Source organism: Protopterus annectens, chromosome 6.part0 (genome assembly GCF_019279795.1).
Source record: "Protopterus annectens isolate FY-2018-M chromosome 6.part0, PAN1.0, whole genome shotgun sequence".
Lineage (NCBI taxonomy): Eukaryota > Metazoa > Chordata > Ceratodontiformes > Protopteridae > Protopterus > Protopterus annectens.
In genome coordinates this window covers 413,609,541-413,629,082 of record NC_056737.1, presented here as the reverse complement: position 1 = coordinate 413,629,082, position 19,542 = coordinate 413,609,541, and the positions used below count along the sequence as shown (strand labels likewise).

The 19,542-nt window shown below is 38.6% G+C and overlaps 1 protein-coding gene across 1 annotated transcript in view; it reads right to left on the bottom strand.

Moving 5' to 3' along the window:
• The window catches only part of RYR3 (ryanodine receptor 3), a 3,250,282-nt gene that overhangs the window by 661,892 nt on the left and 2,568,848 nt on the right, over nt 1–19,542 (bottom strand). Inside the window, exons 67-69 of the mRNA XM_044074157.1 lie at nt 6,519–6,759; nt 5,681–5,768; nt 5,463–5,555 (exon numbers count right to left, since the gene is read on the bottom strand). Of these exons, the coding sequence (XP_043930092.1) occupies nt 5,463–5,555; nt 5,681–5,768; nt 6,519–6,759 (422 nt within the window). The remainder of the gene's footprint in view (nt 1–5,462; nt 5,556–5,680; nt 5,769–6,518; nt 6,760–19,542) is intronic.

The following is a 19,542-nucleotide window of genomic DNA, read 5'->3' as shown; positions in this document are numbered from 1 at the left end:
CAGCAAACACTTTTAATGTATTCACTCTAGTTCAAAGCAGCCAATAAACATCAGAGAAAGGTAAAAACTTAGCTACAGCTTGTATTATTTAAAGAGACTCTCTTGCACTACTGCATTGTCCATGGTCTTCTAAAGGTATAACTTTAGAGCATTAGTTTTGATTTTGCTATGAGCATCATACAAATGTCTCATTTAATTATCAATTATACCAGCAGCAGTGACAAACCTACTACTTGTCCATAAATGTCATAAGAAGGAGTGATGAAACATCATGACCATTACCTATGGCTGGTGGATCATTGAAAGTGGGGCAAGTATAATTTATTTAAATATTTTCACATGTAAACAACTGATGCAGCGACATCAAGCCCACAGAAGCATGAATGATGACATATATGATCCACAGCAAATATCTGATGTCCCTTCCCTACAAGGGCAAATGTTTTGTGTTGTTGCTAGCTTGTAATATATATACCAGTCCATATGTTGCCTTACTGCAATTCTGGGTCTTTAGTACCTCACTGGAGCATAACTTTATTGCTGACAGTGTTGATAATTCTGTTATTTTCCTGGCTCATACATTGCCATGAGTGATCAGGCATTAATGAAAATATTACCTGCACTTCCAAACTCTTACTTCAAAAAATTATAGCTAGCTAGGACAAGGCAGAGTACAAACAGACAAAATTATTCAGGGACAGCAGTTCACATGTTACAACATTCAAATAATGGAACATGTTGTCAATTAAAACCTGAACAGAAGCAGGGATTTTATGACAACTGACAGTAAATGACAAAGAAATAATGCATGTTTCGAAGGTAAAGTGGGATTTTCAAAGGGGGAAATGATCACTCACCATTATTTTTAGTAAATAGAAAAGTGACCCAAGATAGTGGCATCATTTCTTAATATACGTATGAGTGTAGATTTAGGAATTTAGAATGGAATTTTTTGCGTAACTTTAATGATTACGGGAATATTTTAATGTTTTTTTTTAGAAAACAGTGTTTAGGAAGGGTTAGTATTAATCAGGGGACATTTTAATGAAAGACATTGTAAAGTAGTTATAACAAAGAGGTTAAATGCTATTCATATTTGAGAATTGTTATTTAATGTTGATCTTCTTTTCTCATACTTCTTAGTTAAGAAATAGTTGAATTATAGGAAGGGATGAGAAAGTTGGAAAAAGTTTAAGTTAGGTGAATGGTGCAACATTCAGGTACTTCACAGCTCCTTGAAATAAAATGAGATGAAGTACTGGTTATCCAAGGTGGTAAGACTAGGAAAAACTAGTATGAGTTACTGAATCTGAGAATGATGGAGCTATCTGGAGGGGCATAACTGAGAGGAACAGGTATGGTTGATCTGAAATGAACTGCTAAATTGCCTTTGAAATTCTTTGCAGTTATGGACTGGCCAAAACAAAACAGATTTTCAACAATTATAATGATCATAAGTGCTCATGCTACCAGATCATCTTGGGATGAAAGTTAGTGATTGACATCTTATTCATACCATCAGACCTGAGGTCTAATATTCTGGATGCTTAAGTCAGGAGAGATCTTAGCCATCAACTGTTCACCTTTTGGTGGAGAGCCATAGGAAGTCCAAATGTGTACTGAGGACATTCTGGGAATACTTAACTAATGTTTCTCTATGGGATAAGTCCAACCTTATCAGGCAGAAGAGCTTCTCTATTTTAAATGGATATCCCATTCAAGAACTTAACAGTTGAGATAGTGGCAAGGAGCTGTGGCTGAAAAGTGATTGGTACTTGAAATGTTCCTAATTCTAAGGTATACAGGAGAACAGCAGTGGTAAGAAAGATTGCCAGGTTAAAGACGTTTTCTATGCAAGGGTAGAGGGTGGAGGGGTCTCTTAATTTGACTTTCAATGCTGGCCGGAAAGGTAAAAAATAATGTAGTTGCTAAAGTGAAATCTCACGGGAGGGAGCATTTCACAAGCCCAGAGAAATTACTTTTGGATGGTTTCAAAGAGGTTCTGGCAAAGCATGCTGCAGCTGAGATGAGTGATTCTTAGTAAGAGTGGGGAAAAGCTGATCTCTTCTAGGGACATTGTCAAGAGATGGAATGATTTCAGTGAGGAACTTTTGATATGAACTCCACTAAGGATGCAGTTTTAGAAGCAGATGGTGAAACTGGATCCACTCCTACAGAAGACATCATAGTGGTGATTAAATAATTCCACTGTAGCAAGATATGGAAATACCAGTACTATGAAGTGGAGTTTTGTGTGTTACACTTTTTCAGTGTTATGTGGAAGGCTGGGACAATACTGTTTGAATGGCCAACAGGGCTACTGGTCTCCATTTTCAAAAAGTGAAGTGAGGGTGTGTTCCAATAACAGTTCTCAAACTTCTTGGGAAAGCCTACATCAAAGTGCTAGGAAGTAAATTTTAAACAATAGCTGAATCTCTGATTCAAGAAGAACAGTGCAGATTCTGTCCTAGGCATGGAATAGTGGATCATCTCTTTGTCCTCGCATGGATATTGGAGGGATCAAGGAAGTCTGACAGTGCTACTTATATGAGCTTTGTGGACTTGGTGAGTGCATAGGAGAGGGCAACCTGGAATGTCTCATGGGAGGAGTAACAAACATACCATGTCCCAGGAATATAGCTGTGAGCTGTTTGATTTCATTATTTGTGATGGAAGAGATATCCTCCTTCTGATTATTAAGTCACACATACTTAAACTAAACAAAGAATTTAATTCAAGGTGCATCATCTCCATTTTTATTTATTATTTTTATTTATTTATATTTGTTGACCGGGAGTGTCCAACTGGATGTAGCTCCATTTTCAGTGGAGGCCCGGGGAAAAAAGCTCCACAGTTAAAATATACAGACAGTAGTTACATTGGATTTACATAGCAATTAATAATTTGATCAACATAGCAATTAAAAATTACAAACATAGTTACAGATGAAGAACATAGTATACCAGTAGACAACTAGAATCTTTATCATCTGTGAAGTATATAACAGACATTAACAACTGTTACAATAATAAGTTTTTTTTAATTTCAAATTTTTGTTCATTATTTTCATGAAGAAGACACCACAGCACAAAGTCTGAGGAATATTCAGTTCTGAGACTTGAAAGTTACACACTTGTTGATTGCATGTGAAACTGTCCTTTAGGGAATGATTCACACAACTCTCTCTCTCTTTCGGCTTTTCCTGGTAAGGGGTCTCCACAGTGGATCACCTTGCCTGCTCATGATTGGCAGTGGAGTTTTATGGTGTCGAGTTGCCAGCCCGGTGCCCAACCTTCCATGGAAGGCACACACAGACACACACACACACACACACACACATACACATACACACACACACACACACACACACACACACACACACACACACACACACACACACACACACACACACACACACACTCTAAGAAATGTAAATATCATGTTTCCAATTTATACTTTTATATTTCCATAGGGAAAAACTATTGAGAGGTGGCATGTTGTTAAAGTCCCAAAATATAACAGCAAATGCATTGTGGATAATGTCATAAATGATAGGGTGCAGTGGTTAGCGTTGCCAACTCACAGCAAGAGGTTCTCTGGTTCGATCCTCGGCTGGGGTGCCTTCTGTGCAGAATCTGCATGTTCTCCCTGTGGTCGTGTGGGTTTTCTCCGGCTGCTCCGGTTTCCTCCCACATCCCAAAGACATGCTAGATGGATTGGACACTCTAAATTGGTTCTAGGCATGTGTGTGTGAGAGTGTGTGTGTGTGTGTATGTATGTGTGTGTGTGTGTGTGTGTGTGTGTGTGTGTGTGTGTGTGTGTGTGTGTGTGTGTGTGTGTGTGTGCCTTCTGTGGAAGGTTGGGCGCCGGGCTGGCAACTCAATACTGTAAAACTCCACTGCCTGTCATGAGCGGACAGGTGATCTGCTGTGGCGACCCCTGACCGGGAAAAGCCGAGAGATGAAGAAGTCTACTTTGTATAATTTCCAAACTTAAAAAAGATGTTTGTTTAACTAGTTTCTAAATGAACTGGAGAGGCTTGGACAACATGACAATAACCTGCATGGCATTTTATATATATATATATATATATATATATATATATATATATATATATATATATATTTTTTTTTTTTTCAGAAGCCTGTCATTACATTTCAGTGAAGACTTCCATTGAGCTTCAGTGCTTTGCTCATTCACAAGCACTGCTTGAAAAGAAAGTCACCAATTGGAACTCTCATGACTAATTAACTGAAAATGTCAGTGAGTTGCATGATGCCATAATGTAGTGTAGCTCAGCCATCATGCTTATACAACAGTGATATCAAGAAGAGGAATTCTGTCAGTTTAAGGCTTTGATCTTTAGTGCAAGGAAAACAATGAAACATGACTCGTTACACTGACTGTAGCTGCTCTGGACAGCAAAGACTCCAGTGTACTTTATGCTTTACACTTTGCGCACATAAATGCAATATTGTGGACAGTCTTTACATGAAACTCTGAACCACAGAAGATCTACACTAGTGGATCAGTGTTGCTGCTGTTGTTTTCTGAATTACTCATTTTATCCAGTTATGATGCTAAGCACTGCACTGAATGTGAAGTGTTTGCATATAGCTATTATCTTTTTTAATCTTTACTTGCCATTTCCTTTGCTTAGTCACAGCCAACCTTTAAGGTTGCCTGAAAGTTTTCAGAATCCCACACTAGATGCCCAATAATTAATAGCTAAATTCATAGGTTTGGCTCATAGATTTGTACTGGGTGAACTGCCCTTGTGGGCCATTTTAAGCCAATTAATCCCATGTGAGAATTAAACTCTGCACCTTGTGTCTGTAAAGTAAACACCATATCCACTATGCCAGCCTCCCAACTCCTCTGTCTAAGACCACAGATTAAGGCTAAAATTAGTGATCTGGATTTTAGCAAAAGCTAATGCAGCACTGTGCTTACTGATTCAATTAAAAATGTTGCACTGCTGGGAATAAACACATTTTTAAAAGGATAGATGCTTTTTTAACAAAAAGAGCTATACAAGTTGATTGGAAAGACTAACTGAATATTAAAACTGAAGTAAGTGTAGGTCTCCTAAAAATACTAAAGTCACTTAAAATACAGTACTGAAAAAGAATTTACTAGTCAGATCATGACCTAGATTTCCATGTATAAATAACTGATACATATGGTTTATGAGTCCCTATCGAAATTATGTTTTAATTATTAGGGATATAAAAAATGTTTTTTATGATAATTCACATTTCTTACAAACACTGAAAATATATTGCAAAACACAGTTTTCTGTCCAAAGATAATATCTAAACAGCAATCAAAAATGCAGCAGAAGGAAATATACATATTTTAGCATTTTCACTATGGAAATCTGTCAAATACAATGGTATTATAGTTAAGTATCCAAGTACATGCACAAAAATGAATCTGCAATATACATGTTTTTCATTTACCTTTGACATTTTACTTTTGCTGTCTCCTGTTAAAAATGCTAAGTTGTTGATTTCATTTTGTACTACAAAATTCTGCTCTTCTCTTTTGAAATTCTGTAGAAAAGGAGTTTTAGCATGTTAATAATGATTTCACACTAATTAAATGACATTTGCCATACTCATTTCAACTGAATATGTAGAGCACATAATTAAATAAGTATAACACAAAATTTTCTTACATGTGATTTGCACCATAGTATAAAAACTTCAGCAACCATTCGGAATAGCTCATCAGAGTCAGCATCAGGCTTTTTCAACCAGTTTGCCCTAAATACAACAAACTGTCAGTAAAAATCATAATAATAAAATTACACAGCAGTATCCTAAATAGATGCCAGTTTGGCATTATTGTTCCTACATAACAGTTTTCATAGTACAAGAGACAGTTAAAATGACACAATGATTTGCAACCATTGTAAATGAATCCTACTTGGATTCAAAAGGATATAAAACATGAATAAACATGAACAATAAAATAAATGAATGAACAAAAACTTTTTATGATGATTTCATGATTTGCACTTGCATGACTGAGGCTGCAAATATCAGATTTAGATTGTGCACATTATTAATACTGCAGTTTGTACTGCTGACTGTTTTTTATTTTATGTATTGTGCATTGTTTATACTGAAAGGGTGATTCAGAAAAGATGAGCATGGAATCATCATAAAGTCTGGATTACAGTGGAAGCCAACAAAGTGTGCATGACTCATTTATTATTCTATGGAAGCAGCTATTAAAAAGAGCACCTGTTTTTCCTCTAAAAATACTAATTATTGACTAAAACTCTAGATTAAGAAAAATGTAAGCACACTTCATTATGCACAGACTTTATCAACTCCTCTGATGAACTTAGTTTAATATGGCAAATACGTTTTTATCTTGAAATGCTTACAGAAACTGTGACTAATGTCTATTGACTATATTAACTTTGTATTACTGCCCATCTGTTGTCTAAATTGCTAAATCAAATAGAAACAACTGCTACAATTGTTTTGTGTTTGTCAGATTCCAACCTGTTGTTGTCTACATAACGAATAAGCATTGGGTAGAAGGAATATAGATCCCGGCAAAGGACAGCAAATTCATCCAGTATGAGTAATTCGGCCTCTTGTGTGTCAATTTTACTTTCAGCCTTCAGTTGCTCCTCTTCTGTGACTATCTTTACTGCTTTCTTCTTCAGTTTTTCTAATGTTGGTATGAAGTGTGTTTTCAACAAATCAGGCCTAGCTTTGCTGATAATTGGCTGGGCATACACTATAAAAGAAGTCAAACAGAAGCAATGATTAAATATTCTCTAGACCGATTAGAACATGCACGTCCAGGGCTACCTGCATTAAAAATATCCATGATATAGAATGCCACAGTTTACTATAAGTACCAATGTGGAGATGAATTCTGAATTATATACACAGGGATGTGTTTGCAGACTGGGGGTTATGCAGCAAACTTTAGCTTGGGCCCCAACACCTTCCCAAAAAGACGATTCCCACATCACAGCAATATGAATTCAGATGCAACTTTTGCTTGCTATGTTCATGTCCTTTTTGAATATATGACAAGCACTTTTTCACAAGCTACCTTCTAAATCAAGAATGGTAAACATTCAGACTGTTTTTAGCTGCATTGTTGTTACATTGACACGCCTCTTTCCCATATCAAATTAAACAGCATCACAGAGCAATTCAAGACACACTATTTGCAGTTATAGTCAAGTATTCTACATATCTGAGACACAGAAGCAAATTACAGCATTATGTATGGCAGTGTAGATCCAGACCTATACAGACAGCACTGAAAAACCTACTGTATTATTGTTATTATTATGTATGAAATAGTAGCCAAAAAATTTGAAATTTAGTTTTTCATGCTGCCTAGTGCTTCTATAGTTCAGCATTTGCTCTTCATCCATCTCCTTCTTATTAATAGTTCAGAGATTTGTATCAAATCTAATGCCCACTCCTCCAATACATTATTTTAGTTAGTAGTACATCACCACTCAAACTAGCCTAAAATAGTCCTCTACTCCATTTTAGTGCTATCTACTATGAATGGCCACATTTAGACACTCTCCTTCAATTTTCTCCACCACAGAAATGACCACAGACTGTAGAGCAAGTATAGCAGTGTTGAGTGTGACATGCATCTTACTAGAGTTCCTCCATTTTCTACATAGTGTCTAACATTTTCTTGTAGTTTATCGGATGCCAGAGGACAAGCATGTCAATATAATAATATTTCCATCTTCCTCTCCACCCTTCCAACGACACCCAATATTAAAAGATGTTACTCAAACAGATATTTCTACCCTCATTTTCTTCAACCACTACTAAGTCAGCTGAGTGGGTTTTCACAAGCTAAGTCACTGATGTGGCAAAAGACATGGTAAAAATATCATCACTTTTCACTCATCCAAGTCAGTTGTAGCATACAGGCTATATACCTTTAAGTACTATACTAGGTAAAAGACCACTGGGGCCTTCTGTAAGGCTAACCGATCTTCTCAAATGTATTCTGCAAGTATATGCGCCTTACAGGTTATTTAAAGGAGTATATGTGAGCTAGGACAAGATTTTCAGGCAGCTTCTGCTCATCAGAGACATAGGTGCTAGACTTGGGGTGTACTTCCGATTTCCTATCTACTGGTCCAGGTTTCTTCTGAATAAGGTCAGGGAAGAGCTGTGCTTCACATGGATGGGAATCCTGTTCCAGAGAAGGGGAATTCACTGAAACACAAACTTTTCCCTCTAACATGTCTAATTTATGTAGCAAGCAAAGTTTAAATTCCTAGAGGGAGTAAGTCTGATACAATTCATTTTGTTGGTATGGTGATCTGCACAGGATATGCCATTTGCCCCCTGTGTTCTTTTGTGAGGAACCTCTGTGGATGCTCCAATTGTTGCATGTGCCCGGCCAGGTGCACACTAAAAGGGGTGATCTACATAGTGATGGGCCTGATGAGGGCAGAATATAGTGGAATAATGATTTCTTAGGACAGAGATTCCATCCCTTGCTTATAAGTTGTGCAACATAAAATGATTTTCTTAACATCTTGGATACATGTTGGTTGAAAGCCAGGTAACTATCTACATACTTACCCAAATCCCTGACTACTGGTTCTTCTCTTAGGGATGTGTTATTGATGAAGTAATTTCCTAGGATAGCTGACACCCCACTGGGTACTATTATGCATTTCTTGGGAATGAGTTTTAAGCAGTGGCTTTGGCACTGGTCATTTGCCTGTGTTAGTCCTTCCTGTAAGATGTCAGCGTCTTCAAGGGATTCTATGACTGCTCTTTATTTGCAATCTTCTGCAAACTTGATCAGCCAAAGGCCCTTGACTTTGACCTTAACTTCTGAGAATTAGATGCCAAAAAAGGAGAAGATGTAGCACAGAGCCCTGAGGGATTCCACTAGTGATCTGTCTCTTTGTGGAGGTGGTATCCCCTATTAAACTTCCTGTGTCCTATCTGAGACAGCCAGTGACACAGTGGTTTATTCCTAAATCCATAACTTTGTTTACAATGCTTGAATGGGGTATTGTATCACATGCCTTAACCAGGTGAAGGTAGGCAGTATGCACTGTTTTGCTCTTATGACCTTCTCAAAGAAGTCCATCAGGTGGTGGAGGCCTGATCTGTACTTGATGAAACCAAACTGTGTTGGATCCAGTGTTTGAAGGTTGCCTATGTCCTTATTAATAATTTCCATGATAATTCTTTCCATGGATTTACATATGAGACTTGTCACACTTATGTGTCTGTAGTTCGTGGGGTCTGTTGATGGCCTGCCCGTCTCCATTTGCACAGAGACTGTCTGGAGGCTATAGTTAAACAGTAATACCAGTCAGGTCATATTTTAGGATATTTAGGAGGCATTCTGGGACATTATGGGGGCCCATTGATGCATTGTTTTGAGCCTTAGAGAGTGCATGTAGGACCTTATTCTAGTGATAGTTAAGGGAGCTAGGTTTTTTAATGGTATTTCCTGGGGGGTGGTCTGGGGAGAGAGGGGGTAAAATTCAAGCTGAATTAGTCGGCCAGCAGATTTGCTATATCTTTTGGCATCATGGAGGTGGCTCTATTTGCAATCAGTTCTGCTCACTGCTGTCAGCTCTCTTTGAGGTTTCAGACATTGCTAAATAAATGCTTGTGATTGTCCTTTGCCTAAGAGGATATATTTACCTCAAACCTAACTTTAGTAGACTTAATTTACCCTCTTAGTTCTTTGTTTACCTAGCTTGATGAAAGTGCTTTTATCATGCCGGGTGTAGCATCTCCTAATCATGGCTATTAGTTTTTTCTTTTGTTGTACAACCTGTTTGTGTTTGGATTCCACCAGGGTTTTTTTTTTTTTAGGTTAGTTCTGGGCTTACCTCTGGTAGGTACATCTGTCTCTATGCATTTATTAACATGATTATACAGGGTTTTTATGAACAATTCTGCATAGGTAGCTGTGTTCTCAGGGTTTGGGGGACTTGACATTTTAATAGGTTATCACTCAGTAGTAGTAGGAAGTTTGCTTTAGACTAGGTCCTAAATGTTATGTGGTTAGCAGGGAACACAGAACTAATTTTTATTATGAAGGAGATAGCTTTGTGGTCTGACCTTACCAGACAGAACACTAAAGCATTCTCCCATGTTTCTAAAATAAACAGACTTTAGCATTACCTTATAAAATACAAGTCTATTTTATGAGACAAATGTGCTACAATAAAACTATTTGGCAGTCATCACTAAATGCAATGTTGGGTATTGACTAGAAGTTTCATGGTAATACATTGGAATAAAATGGCTAGGCTCAAAATAACCTCTGGGTTGATAGCCTAGTAATCTCCTATAATCCCATTATCCTATTTAATCCTAAAGGTGGATTCTCTCATGTTTGTAAGCTCCAGGATGAGTATGTGTGCACCCCTCATGGGTGCATGGATTATCTGGTCCAAGTCTTTACAAAGTGCAGGGATCTCTGGGCATGGCTCAATTTGGGGTTGTGTAATTACCCCAGTTTATGATGGGGTAGTTGAAGTTGCCCATGAATATGGTACTAAGGTGAATTGTGAGAGCCTCCAGTAAGTCCAAGTACGAGCTATGTGTTTCTTCATTCATAGAGTGTGACCTATAGCTTTCAAAGATATAATATGGGACTTTGCCTATGGAAATCTGTACATGGAGAAGCTCAAGTGTATCTTCCTGTTTGATTAGTCTTGAGGTGAGTTTGTTGTTGCTATAGATTGTATAGAATGAGACATCTCCACCATTGGCCTTTGCCTGTGGAGTACCTGGCCTAAATGTGTGGAAGGCATTCTAGCCCTGCACTGCAGAGGTGCTCTCTGTGGCTTTAAACCATGTCTCAGTTCCTGCACAGTTATCCACATTCTCCTGGGTGAGTACAGTCTGGAGTAAGTAGAATTTTTTGTTTAGACTCCTGGCATTGAGAAGTAACACCTTCCTATTTCCTTGGGTTGGTTTTGCTATGTCTACAGGTTTGTCAGTTTGACATTGCCTAAAAAAGGCAGTATGGGGGAGGACACTGTTTTAACCAATATTCAAAAACCTACAGGGGACAGGTGATGACCATTTTTGGTAAAGCAACACAGTCATTTGACCATATCTTCCCACAGTTATTGAAATTAATAATCATTTGCTCATATGGAGGCATTATCCTTGGTGAAGGTAGAATGATGCTCAGTGCTAGGCACATACCAGCCTGGGACACATAGTTCAGGATATCCATAATGTCTCTCTCTTCACATAGTCCAGGGAAGTATGTCTCAAGTCATATACATCCACATGGACTATGACTGAGTCATACTAGTATTTGTGGACTAATGACCTGAGTGTGTGGGTGATTTGGTGCATTCTGGCCCCTGATAGAGTACTGACTGTGATTTTTTCCTTATTTAGCTTGATGAGTGGGAGATCTCTATGTCTCACAATGAAGTCTCCTGTGACTAAAACAGTGGGTAGTGTGTTGTTTTGCCTTATGGGCATTGTAGTTGATGCTCTAAATGGTATGGCTATGCATGTTGTGTTGGGTGTTGTTTTAGTGGAGTGCTTTTGTGGTTACTATAGATTCTTTTATAGGATGAATGTGACAATTCACACATTGTCTCATGATGCTGAAATTTACCAAGCTGGCAGTGAAGAAGTTGGAAAAGTGCCCAGCCATGGTGTCCAGCCATGGTTTCAGGTCTTTTTAGGTGAAGTATAAAGGGATGGTAGAGCAGGGGGTTACAGCAGGCTGACTTGGGCACTTTAGGTTAGAAACAACAGACAGGCTGTGTATAAATGAATTCATGTGGCAGTATTCCTTAACGAACAAACAAGTTATTTTCTCAACTGAGTACTGGGTTAAGTTAGAGGGAAAGATGTATAGGGAAATTTAGTTTTTAAGTACCTGCATCTATACAAAGTACTGCTAAATGCTGCTGTGCAATAACCAACAGAATTTATAAACTAAAAAAAAGTGACTAAACCAACTAAAAAGTCCTCTAGCCAATGAAATGATCTTACTTTAAGCCTCTGTGTGTGTTTCCCAACTAGGACAGACCAGGCTACTTTTCTACTGCCAACAGAATTGCAGTCCCAGTCTTCTTATTGTAAAAACACATTTTAGTTAACCAAAACTGAAAAGGTACCAGAAACAAATCAATCAACTAGACATAACAAGTAATTACAAGGCAATCCCAAGGTAGACAAGCAATAATGAAGAATACACACTTTAAGGCAATCTCAAAGCACAGTAGCAGCAGCCAAACCAAGGAAAAACAAATACACTACACTGATGAAATGCATGAGATTGTAATAAATAATGTGAAAATACAGTAGCAGTCTTCAGAAATAATTCAGAAAAGTGCAATATTTCAATTTAAAGTACTTATCTTAGCCTGGATAGCACCAGATACAAGTCAAACACTCTAAGAAGAGAGGCACAGATGCCAAGCATTTTTGAGTTCTTTGGAAATGAGCCAAGAGCTGCGCAAATGCTCCAAATTTACAGACTCAAAGAAAAGTGACCACACCATTAAAATGCCTTCTAGCCAATGAAACAATCTCGATTTATGCCTCCCTGCACTTTTCCAAATTTGAACAGACAACCCTGTCCTTTCTACTACCACTAAAATTGCAGTCCCAGTCTTTTTAATGTAAAAAGCACACTTTATTTACCAAAGGTAAAAAATTTATCAGAAACAATCAAATGACTAACTGCAACAAGTAATAACAAGGCAAGTCTAAGGCAGATAAAATATGAGGACTACATACTTTAAGGCAATTTCAAAGCACAATGGCAACAGCTAGACCAAGGAAAAGCAAATACAGTTCACAATGATGGAATGCAGAAAAATACAAGAAATAATTTGAAAATACAGTGGCACAGCTTGTTGCAGGCATATCATGAGGTACACATTCTTTCAAGAAACCAGCTTGAGTAAACACCTCAAAAATGATAAAAGCTCATTTCCAGTGTTTATGCTGTATGTGGAGCATTCTGACAAACATCCAGATGTTATGTGGTATTAGCAAAAAGAAATGTATCTGCACAAATTACCAAATATAGGTGCTTTCAGCACAGTATGTGTCTAAAAGTACAGAAATATAATTCTCAGAGGAAAAATTTTCAAGGTTCAATCACCAGGAGCTGTCTCACTTCAGGACAAGTTAGCAGAAAACTGGAAGCTTTGGATTGAAAGTGTTGATTTATTTTGCAGCATAAGTGGAATAGTGGAGAAGACTGTACAGGTACAATGTGCCATATTTCTATATGTTGTCAGAGAAGAAGCCTTGATGGTATTTAATCTTTTTACTTTCCTCAAAAAGTTGAAAGATAAAAAGCATATTGTGACCTCAGTAACAACTTCACATTTATTCACCATGTATTCTTCAGAAGGGTAAGGATACTATGGAAATTATAAACATATGTCACTAAGCTAAAAAATAGCCAAGCTATAAATATGGTGAGTTGTTTGTTTCATAAGGAACAAAATACTTTATTGTATAATAAAAGAACAAACAATAGGTAGGATAGGCAACAAAAGTAAGATCAGAATGTATCAAAAGTTGTGGATTTAGTAATATTATTAGTACATATGCAGCTCTTGACAGAGATTATAGGGAATGTGATAAAGTCAATCATTTCTGAGGCAAAAAAGTCCAGAAATAAAGGACAAAAAACTATTTTGTAAGTGACCGAAGCAAAGATCATGGCTGTGAAATTGCTAATACTAAAAGTGACTGACACATGGTGAAAACAGTCTGTAATTGCTATTGATCTATGTGTTGAGACTGTGGGGATATGTTTTTTCAATAAGCTCATCAACTCAATGGCTCTTCCAATGCAAACGTCACTGGACTGAAAACTGGTGAACAAATGGTGTGTGTATAATGTTTAGCCTGGATACCTGTGGTTTAGTGTAACATCATTATGGAAAGGTCCTTCAGACAACTGTGCTATATAATTCCCTGTTTCAGTCCAAAACATCACTGCTGACTAATTCTGAGCATTAACAGAAACCAAAAGGTCAGATTAACCTGTGCTGTATGTATAAAAATGGAAGTTATGTACTTACCTTAATGATGGGTCCTTTCATCATAATCTATTTGATGCAACAACTGGGTACTGAGCTGCTTGTTAGATATGATCTGTCTATCCATCAGTGCTCCTATTCTTGACCTGTCTCAGATTTTCCTTCCATAATTCCCATATAATCTGTATATTCTCAGATCAAGTTTGCCAGACAGAAGGATTGTGAACATACCAAATATAAAGGAGGATGACAAATGTGATGTAACAAAGCAATTTGTAGGTCATTTAGATAACATTATAATTTGTATGGGGAAGGAGGAACAGATATCATGTCTATTGGACTAGGATGAAAATTATGCAGTGTTATGGTATGTGCCTAACTTCTGTATCCTACTTCTATGTGCCTAACTTCTGTATCCTACTTCATCCATCCACCTGATCTGACAGTTGGAACAGAATCCCAAGCTACTTGATCTCTAGGGTGGAATAATCATAGGATGGCTTTCAGGACTGAAGCTTAAAAGAACCTCTCAGTTTTTGGCAAAGGTATGCAACGTAGACCATCTTGCTGCCACACAAATCTCACCTAATTAAGAGTTTCTGAAGAAGGAAGTAGATGTAGCCACAGACCTTCTGGAATAAGCTTTTGGTTTAATAGGTAATACCTTCTTTCTAGAAGAATAAAAAAGTAGTTATGTTCTTACCATAACATTCCAGCTGTTTTGCTCATCTTCATTCATTCATTCATTAATGATGGGTGTTGGTTTTGTCCTCGGAACCGAGTCGGCCTTTTAACAAGCTTGTGTCAGTCAAAAAACTCTCGAGCTAAGCTTTTACCCACAATGCCCTTCCATTTGTTACCTCAGATTGAGTTTGCCCATAATAAGTAAAGCAGAGGCTTTTTCTGAGCAAAAAATCTAAAGTAGGAGTAGGACCCAATCCTATCCTCCAGTAGCCTCTGGAGGGGGAAGGTGGGTGGGATGTAATTAATGAATGAAGGAAGATGAACAACACAGATGGAGCATTATGGTAAGAACATAACTTCTTTATCTGATGTTGTTAATCTTAATTCATTCCTTACTGATGGGACAGAGTCCCTAGCTACTTTCTTGTTCTGAGAGGCCCTTATGGAAGGATGTTCCTGAGTACTATTGAACCAAAAGATGGTCTTCACCTGGAGACCAAATCCAATTTGTAATGAGTGATAAAGGCATGAGAGGTAGCCAAAGTCACAGCTGTACAAATATCAAAGCAACAGAAGTTGCCACTGACCTGGTGGAGTGTGCCCTGACTTTACACGGTAGAGAAATTGTATTTTGTTGGTAAATCAAGGATATACAGTTCCTCAACCACTTGGACAAGGTTACTTTTGAGACAAGAGCTTCCCAATTTCGGGCCTGAATAGAACACAAACAGCTGGTCTGTTTTTTGTACTGACTTAGTTCTGTCCAGGTAAAAACGTAATTGCCTATTCACAGCCAGCAAATGAAGACAGTATTCTCCTTTGTTTGAGTAGCTGGGAAAAAAGACTGGTAGTTCAATCGTTTGGTTAATAGTCAATTCTGAAATAACCTTGGGCAGAAAGGAAGAATTTGTCTGGAGTGAAACTCTGTCCTTATGAAATTCCATATAAGGGTGTTTAATACATGAGGCCTGAAGCTCAGAAATGCATCTGGCTGATGTGACAGCTACCAAAAATAATGATTTCCAGGACAGGAACTTTAAGTTGCAAGTGGAAGCAAGTTTGAAAGGTGATCGTGTCAGGGACTGTAGTACTAGCGTTAAATTCCAAGGTTCGATGGGTTCCCTGAAGGGTGGTCTGATATATGAGACCCCTTTTTAGAAAGTTTTGCAGAGACAATGGGAGATTAGTGATGCGTTTTGGAATCCATTATGGAAGTTTGAGATAGCAGCTAAGTGTACTCAGATGGTTGAGGCTGCTGTTCCTGAATGAAGAAGACTTGAAAGATAATCCAAAACCATACTAACAGGTGTTGTAGAGGGGTCTAGTTGTCTTTGTCGGAACCAAATAAGGAACTACTTCCACTTGCTGAGATAGATTATCCTGGTGGATGGTTTATGCAAAGCCAGAAGTATATTACTCACTGGGGAGGAAAGGTTATTCTACCTGGCGATTACCGGAAGTGGAGAAACCAAGCTGTCAGCTTGAGACTGGATATGTTTGGGTGAGTCAACCCTTGTGGGTACGAGATCAATTCTGGAGTTGGATCCAGAATCCATGGTTGATATAATAAGTGAGGCCAAAGGAAGGGAAACCAGATTTGTCATGGCCAGTAAGGGGCAACGAGGATAACTCTGCTTCTCAGATGAAGGCCTTTCTTTAGAAATTGGGGAATCGGATGAAAGGGAGGAAAAGCATACAGAAGTCCCGTGAACTAATCGTGTATCAGAGTGTCCCACTGGGACTCCCCCTGCTGGGGAATTAGGGCAAACTAGCTGCTGCATTTGTAATTTGCTGGAGAAGCGAAAAGGTCACAGTAAGGCTGGCCCCAGCTGCTGAAGATCTTTGCTGCAATAATTGGATTGAGGGACAACTCATGAGGCAGTAGGATACATCTGCTCAGTTTGTCTGCAATCACGTTGGAATTCCTGAGAATATGCATAGCAGTTAGAAAGCAGTTGAAAGCTAATGCCCATTGCCAAATTCTCATGGCCTCTCAACACAACGGGTAAGACTTGGTTCCCCCTTGTTTACTGATGTACCAGACTACGGACATGCTGTCTAACTGAATTGCAATTGTTCCTGATGGAAGGATGGATTGAAATGCTTGCAATGCTAGAAGCACTGCCCTCAGTTCTAGGACACTGATATGCAGATTGGCCTCTATGTCTGACCAAGTACCTTGGACCATCTTCTCTTGGTAAAGCCCCCCCCCACCCTATTAGGGAAGCGTCCATAGTCACTGTGGCCCTGGGCTGTTGTGGGCAAAAGGGGCGACTCCATAGCTCTTTGTCTGGCTTCAACCACCACATTAAAACCTGTTTGCATCATTGAGTTATCCGTATTTGAAAAGACAAAGGATGGTGCAAGGGGTACCGCTGTGTCAGAAGAGCCACCGGAGAATTCTCATGTGTAGTCCTGCTAAGGGCACTATGGTAATTGATGCTGCCATGGAACCCAGGAGTTGAAGAACTACCCAACCCTAGACTAGGATTTGACAGAGTATCACCCAGATTTGGGATGTTATCCTGTGCAATCTGTAGTCTGGAAGAGAGACTAGGCAAGCATGTCTATTGAAATTTGCCCCTATAAACTCCAATGTCTGAGAGGGATTCAAGTTGCAATTTCCCAGGTTTATTGAGATTCCCAGAGAGTCTACTAATTTGAGAGTGTAGTTTAGAGCTATCTCCAGTAGATGTTTGGTGGGGGGGTGAGGAGCTAATCATCTAAATATGGAAGCACCCAGAATCCTTGCAGTCTCAAGTGAGCTGTTACCACTGCCATGCACTTGGTGAACACTCTGGAGGGTGTAGATAGTCTGAAAGCAGTTTGTAGGATTGCAAGTGATTGGCTCCTACCCAGAACTGAAGAAATCTTCTGGAGTGTTTGTCCATTTTTATGTGGTAATACACATCCTGAAGATCTACTGAGCACATCCAATCGTCTTTCTCCAAAAACAGAAGGATAGGCTGAACCGTGACCATCTGGAATGTTTCTTGTTTGAAAAATTTGTTTAGGATGCTGAGATCCAGAATTGGTCTACAGTTCCCTGTCTTTTTTGGCATTAAAAAGAATCTTGAGTAGAATCCCGATCCTATCTGGTCTGGCGGGACTGTATGGATGACTCTTTTTTGAAGTAGCTTTTGAATTTCTTGCACTGCCGTTTCCCTTTGACTGGGTGGAACATCAGGAATTTGTCTTGATGACTGAGTAAAGATTGAACAGGACATGATATCCTCTGGTTATGGTCTATTCCACCTATACATCTGTTGTTACTGTTAGCCAGGCAGAATGGTGCAAGGAAAAATGTCCCTCGACTGCTTCCAGAGGAAAGCAATTGGGCCGCTCCTCAGGAGCGCTGGTAGGGTTGTCCAGAGAAGTAATCTATGGACCCCTGGTTACACTGACCCCCTCTGTCCTGTAGGGGTGCCTTCCAGATGAGTTACCCCTTTGCTCCCGGGAGTATACTTGCCACATGTGTCACAGAGAGGACCCTGATATTTCTTGTGCCACATATTTCCCCTCCTCTCCTAAATTTAGCAATAAAGTAGAGAGAGAGAGAAAAATATCAGAAATGCAAGAAGTAATTTGAAATTTTCAAAGTACTTAGCTGAGAGCTGGCTTGACACGTCTTTACGGCAACGCAGCAAACGAGATCTGAGGTAACAGGGAGAAGGGCACTGTGGGTAAAATCTTAGCTCGAGAGTTTGTTGGCTGGCATTAGCTTGTTATAAGGCCGACTCGGTTCCGAGGATGGAAACGACACCCATCAGTAAGGAATGAATGAAGATTAACAAAATCAGATCAAAGTTTACACAGTCATGGATAATGTTCGCTTAGACATTTTTCTGCTAATCTTACTCATATCAAAGGGTATAAATAACCATGCATCCATCCTGAATAGCTTTGTTTTGTGCAGGAAGAATCTAAATTGCCTGTGATCATCAGGGTATGAAATGAATATTCTCCTTTATTGGATGCTTAGGGATGTAATAGTTGGTTTAGAGTAGACTGTGAATCCATCTTAGACACAAAGGAAGAGTTGGCTCAAATAGTGACCATGAAATATCACATGGCGGGAGGAGGAATGGAAGACAAGCATAATAAAGTTCTGAAATTTGCCTGACTAAAATAATAGCAACCGAGAGCAGAGTTTTCCATCATAAAAACTTCAGATGCATAGAAGACGATGGCTCAAATGGAGTTAGAGGTTTTAATATAAAATTAAGATCCCAAGGAGGGGTAGGTTCTTTGGTTGGGGATGGACATGAACTAAACCACTAAAGGAAGGCTTTGCAAAGCTTTGCAAAACCAGGGAACTATTTTTGGGTTCATAATGAAAATTTGAAATAGATGCCAATTGTACTTTAATAGCACAATAACTAGAACATGTCTTATAAACTGTTGAAAAAATTGTAATGCTTCTGGACTGGAGGAAGAGAAAGGGTCTAATGTTGTTTCTGTAGTCCATACTGAAAAATATTTCCATTTAACTTTGTAGATTTTGCAGGCAGATTGCTTCTGAGAAGCACATGAGATGTGACCCACCAAATGAGTAAAGGAGGACTCTCTAGCCATCATTTGAATATGAGATACCAAGAGATTTTTAAACACCTTTATTGAATGATTGCTTAAGACATAGGTGAACATATATTTATATAAAAGAAAATAAACCATGTCAACATGTTAACAGTTTCAAACATTATACATCACATATAAACTTTCATACAATTATCATCAATCCTACATTGCATAAATTAATCAATTCCTGCCTTCCTTTAAACCTCATTCCTGCTACACAACATTACCCTGCATGCATTGTTGCCATCATT